Source organism: Frankliniella occidentalis, unplaced genomic scaffold (genome assembly GCF_000697945.3).
Source record: "Frankliniella occidentalis isolate FOCC.00 unplaced genomic scaffold, Focc_3.1 Scaffold4053, whole genome shotgun sequence".
Classification (NCBI taxonomy): Eukaryota; Metazoa; Arthropoda; class Insecta; order Thysanoptera; family Thripidae; genus Frankliniella; species Frankliniella occidentalis.
Window position 1 is genome coordinate 1 of NW_026271102.1, and position 6068 is coordinate 6068.

General features: G+C 43.2%; 1 protein-coding gene across 1 annotated transcript; it reads right to left on the reverse strand.

The window, feature by feature from the left end:
- Window positions 1–4464: 4464 nt before the first annotated feature.
- LOC113213755 (uncharacterized) lies at window positions 4465–5813 on the reverse strand (the record flags this gene model as incomplete). Its single annotated transcript, XM_052276709.1, is given in 3 exon segments — window positions 4465–4684; window positions 5120–5342; window positions 5577–5813. Coding segments are annotated over 2 exon segments (386 nt in total), but the record flags the coding sequence as incomplete, so codon positions are not given.
- Window positions 5814–6068: the final 255 nt, after the last annotated feature.

The following is a 6068-nucleotide window of genomic DNA, read 5'->3' on the forward strand; positions in this document are numbered from 1 at the left end:
TATCTCATCAACCATACTGGAGTTCGGACCTTCTCATTTAATCCTTTTACATCCTCACACTGGATAACCACATGCAACTAGAACATGGCGCAGTCGTTTCACGGACCATTTAAGTTTCCTCGGGAAAGGGAAGGAAGGCAAAATAGGGTGAGTGTGAGTGATTGAAATATCACGAATCGGAGCGAATGACCGACTCTTGTGTGAGAAGGGCAATCCTAATCTCTGTGAATTTCTCTGTTGTGTTACATGTGTTTGGCGGCGAGGAGTGCTGTAAAGAAGCCCCGTTAGTGGACCCCTGTGTGAACTGTGTGCCTGCATTAAATCTAATCAGTGCGTAAAGTAGAGACAGTGAACCAGAAATGACAGTGCTTGAGTGCTTGACATGAAATTGTGTGCAACTGCATCTCATATGTAACGACAATCAGCTCCAGGCTGCAGTTACGAGGGCTCTTTTTCCCTAGAACCTGTTGGTTCTGTTATTGAGATATTCTATCTGAAACGTGACGGCCAGAAACATGTTAGTGTTACTGGAATGATGAGTTGCACAGGAACACTCTGAAGTGATCCGCTGCAGTATACTCTCATTGGGTCATAATGTTTTATCAGATAAATCGAAATGTTTGGAAACAAACTTTTGCTCCTGTCAAGTTGCACATGTCTGAAGTGAGTCCATCACAATGCCAAAACAAGTCATTTTGTCGACTGAATGCTGAAGCATGCTCGTACCATTGTTCTATTGTTGAAAAACAATAAAAAGAGACACAATACAAATTAAGTGTGTTCATTGTGAGAGTCCCCTTGTGTTGGGTTCCACCTTCAAAAAAGAAAGTCACCGTAAAACTGGTGAGCTTAGTCACAAAAAAGCTATCCCACTGGTGAAAGCATGTGACCTTATGTCATCGTAAAGATTGACATGAAGGACGCAGTAGATAACATCTACCTTGTTCTGAATTGTTCACAAAGTGTCACAATGACATACTAGAGCTTGGTGATCTTTGTAATTAAAAGGACACCTTGGTCTGGGACAGTCAGTGTTTAAACACTCTAATTGAACGTTGAGTGTCATACAAAGACAGCCTCGGTCCTGGTGATTTTAGGAATCAAGTACTTGTCACCCTGTGCTGGGAAGTCTAGTGTGTCACCACTCTAATTGAATAGAAAATGAACAAAGGCTTTTTACTCAGTATGCAGTGCATACCTGAAAGAGACTTAAGTGTCAAAGTGATACCTTTACTACCATACACTGGTAATACTGCTCATTACTTGTAATGAAACGTTCCAGGTTGTTTGGCAAACTGTGGGAACCTTTATCTGACATTGCATGTCAGTGGGGTTGACTGTAAAATCTCTCTCACGTTGAGTGGAGTGGAGACAGGGAAATGAAAGCCTTTGTTAGCCGTTACTGGGCAGGTACTGAGTGACATTAGTTGACCAACAGAAAATGTAAACAGAACTTGCTATTCGTCCTATTGAGACGACACAGCAAAACATTCTGCACACTATTGCTTATAGTGTAAGGGACCGTCTCGAGTTCTTTGGGTACATGATAGGAAAAGTTATTTTCCTTCTCGTGACTCTTGCCCTTGACAATTAAGGAAGGGAAATAAAAGTAGTTTGTTTACCAAGTTGCTAACTTGAACATCAACCCCTCGCACAAAGCAGGAGCTGGTACAGAAATTCACAGAATAAATGTGACTTAAGGGAAAAGGAATGTAGCTCAAGGCAAGACTAGCCTGATCACCTAGTTTCTTCGCCTGCTCACAGACTTCCCATTGTCAAGTCCCAACTTGAAAAAGACTGTAAACCTATCTTTATTTAAGTGTTGCATACTTGGAAAGCAGTCATGAGTGTTGACAAAGTCCACCAGCATGATGGGGCCTCCAGAGTTGGCACTACTCCGGTGTATGGTGACACCAAAGTTCCATAACAGAAAAGTTTAATTTGGACAATACTCCATAACAAACAATTGTTTGTAACTGGAAACGGAAACAAAACTGAATTCATACTTGTGATAGTCTGCTCTCACAGAGAGGTCTCGACCATTCTCTGAAAGCACAGTCTAATCTGATAATGCTCCGTCTAACCTTGTCAAACTGGACAGTTGAATGAAAGCTAGTTCAGCTCCGACTGTAATCTGACCTGGATTCATTGAGTATCCATGAGAGGTCAGGCCAGCAAAGGAAAAGAAACAGGAAAGTTCAGACAAAAACAAACTGCATACAAATGTAGAACGCATGTAGAAAACTTCTTACTAATGCTTAGAACAAAAAAGAATTCAGCCTTTTGTCCAAACAATCTTGGGGAAGCACTATTGGGTATGAACAGAGGTGAGACTCTAATAAACCCATAGTGACAGTTCGAAACTCGAAGCTGTTCAGTTTGTCAGCCCTATAGGGATGACATTTATCACCTGGTGATACAGGTTCACTCTTTTTATCCCACTGGGTTTTTGAGTTTGCAATCCCATTACTTATCCTAAATGTGAAAAGTGGAAAAAAGGCATTCAAGTAAGTTGCAGATTTTATCCACCCGACACAAAGGGTGAAATGCCCAAACAGAGCAGTGCTCTGTGGGTTGGTTCTTGTTTCAAAAAAGAAAACAAATATGAAGTTCCACAAATCTCTGACAACATATCAAGCTGTGCACTAGTTCCCCACTAAAGTAAGCCTGAAGGTAGTTATGTTTGCCAGAGATAGTGCAGGACTTCTCACTAGTCACTGCACCAAACTGAGTGAGTCACTCCCTCAGAGAGATAAAAGAAAACTTCTCTAAAAAGTTGTTTCTCATTACTGATTTTGACCATCTCTATTACACAATACTTAGTGTAATGAGGGCAAACAAATGCATCACTTGTGTAAGAGTAATGTTCTATAAATTAGAAAAGTATCATTCCACCTAGATTGTGTTATGACACGGAAAATTAAAATAATTCTCCACAATGTCACAACTGTACTGGGTGAAAGACAAATACTGACAAAAGCGGTGCCCTCTTCGTAACCAAACTGCTTGTGTGAGCTGATACACAAAAAGGTTTAACCATTACACCAAACCAAAGTTTGCTTATTATTGTAAAAAATAAATAATGGCATACACAGTTTGGAAAGCAATTTGTCACAGACTCGAATGGCCTAGAGGTTACTTGCTGGACCCAACAGTGGCTTCATGCAATACCAGCACTCATGTCAAAAGCAATAACATTACTTTACACGGGCACACAAAAGTTAGTGTGTTGCGTGTGCTGCGAAACCTGTCACATCAAGCCATCCGGGAGTCACAACAGTTATAGACTGATGTGGAAAACATTCATTGAACAATGAGAATAACAAGGTGAACAAATTATTCCCATCGTGACGCTCATCACAATTGAATACTCCTAAGGATCGGCAAACATGTCACTTCCAAAGTGGGCGTTACTTCTTTGCAAAATCTATGAAGTAATTGGTCGATGTCAGGTTGACCAAACAATGCAGCACAAACATCAAGTGTTCAGGGGTTCCTTGGTGACTCTGCACTTTGATAATGAGTTAACTTTGCCACAAAGTTGGACTTCATTGCACAAATTAGTTACTCCATTATTAAAAGGAGGGTGATGAAGGTGAATCTAAAAAAGAAAAAGGAAAGAAAGGGGAAGTAAAGGAATCAGTCATGGGACTGGATGATGTCATTTTGAGCTTTATGTAACAAAAGTCATTTGACATCAAGTGCAGAAATGTATATCTCTGGCACAAGAAAACAACCACCTGTGTCGCTGACGAAGTTAGGGCATTAGGCTAAGACACAGTTAAAGTAGGTGTAGTGGGTTATGACCCAAAGCAAAGTGAAACTGTAGTGTCAAGCACACCACATGTACTCTGCTGTTCACCGAAAACCAACTGATGTAAAAACATATCAGAATCGTGTAAAGGTTCAGCATAACCCCAAAGTTCCTATCACTTCTTGGATAGATCACCAGACCACCAGATAACTATTGTCCGTCAGTCCCACTAATAACTTTCCAGTTAACAGTGAGGTCTCAAAGACTAGTAAACAAACTGACGAATTGTTGGAGCTGTATTATATTGAATAGTACAACAAAAACTTAGACAACCATTGCTAACACAGGCTTTGTCTGACTAGCAGAAAAACTGAATTGTTTACCAGTTGTTTGCAGTTGCAATTTCTCATGTCAACAGGCTGTTAGTTAAGTCAGTGCAGCCAACTTGTTAAGAGACAGATACTTGTCTCCCAAAAGGGGGGAGATGTTCTAGACGTGAGTTGGCATCACTGCCGTCGTCTGCATTGTCTACGTAAAGCTTACGCTACCTGCCGTAGGATAGCGCCACCAGCGCCTATGCGAACTGACCTCTGACGTACTGAACCAATAAAGACTCTCTTATCTCATCAACCATACTGGAGTTCGGACCTTCTCATTTAATCCTTTTACATCCTCACACTGGATAACCACATGCAACTAGAACAACGGAGAAGTCGTCGTTGGGGTTGTTGGACACGGTGAAGCCGCTGCCGAAGGCGAGGTTCCCGGTGCCCGCGCTGGCCGGGGTCGCAATCACCACGGTGGCGCACTCGTGCCACCAGCACAGGCCCACGTACAGCGAGGAGGTGTACCTGGAGGAGGCCACGCGCATCTTCAGGGTCACCTGGTCACCGGCAGACAGCGTCGGTCCCCACAGCCACTCTTTCCTCCCTGTGAACAAAAATCAGGTGTATACTAAGAAGTTATCACAAGTAGTGTTTTATTCTGTAATTTCTATATTCCTTAATTTTACAAAAAGGCTTAACAAATCCTTTAACAACCCCCCAACGATACTTTGCACATTACATAGGGTCTAACTGACGTTGCATAAATTGCGTGGTGTGCAGATTTTAGATGTTTCGCAAACTTCTAATTTGTGCACACTTGGACAAACGAACTTTAATGCCGTCAGTGAGAACCAGATGGTAGCTGCTATACGTTTCGCAAAAGTCGAAAGTTTGCACATCAATTGATACATAAGCTACTTAGACAACACGATGTGTCTAATTTTTGCACACATGAACTCATACATAAATTTACGAACAAAATTAAACACTAAAACAAGAATCGCCGTTGTCTGTGCGTAATGTACTTTTGGGAGCTTACCAGCACCAAGATTTATGAGGGCATAGCCCACCCCCGTGGACTGGACGAAGAGCTGAGTCTCATCTGGACGGCACTGCACTGTCAGGTCGCGGTATTTCTTTTGGCAAGGGGTGTCTGCCAGGGTGACCGTCATCGCCTGGTTGTTGTTGGCCACGTACATGACCATGTAGTCGTTATCAGAGCCTTCAACGAGCCATAAGGGCAGCTTCCGGGGGTCTGGATCCTGTGAAGGGAACCGCGGATTGATCAGAGAGCTGTCATAGCTGCCTCTGACCACCAGTGGAACATGTTATGGATACTGCAATGTTCCATGTCCCACCATGCGAAGCGTGTCACCTACAAACACTTGAAAGTGCGTGCCAAGTATCACACACATTGCAAGTAAGTGTGTGACCTTTCTATTTTCAAGATGTCGCGCCCTTTTATCCCCGAGCGCAGACCAGCGGGAGGGTCGCACCTTTTGCACGAGTCTCGAGGAGCCGTTCGAGAGCAGGTTGTTGTGCTCGATGAGGATGGCGTCCGCCTTGCCCGCGTGGCCGTTGTAGAAGCCGTTTATCCTGAGGACGCAGCACGAGGACCGGCCGCACAGCCCGACGGACACCGCGGGCCCCTCCGTCGGCCCCCGTCCGTCGAGCAACTTGGTGCCGCCATTGATGAGGTAGCGCTCGCCGGACGGCAGGTGGATGCCCAGCAGGGATGGGAAAAATTTAACTTAACTAGTTTCTGTAACTGTAACTAGTTACAATTTGGAGCAACTGAAACTGGAACTAGTTTCATTTTTAAACTAAATAACTGTAGCTGTAACTAGTTACATTTTTTTCTGTAACTGTAACTAATATCAGTTACAGTTATTTTTGCCCAGTAGAACTTTTAAAAAGTATGAGATTTCTTTCCTGTTTATCCACATTCTGTTGCAATGTGCTATCTGGAGTCTGCGGCTAGCGCGGCA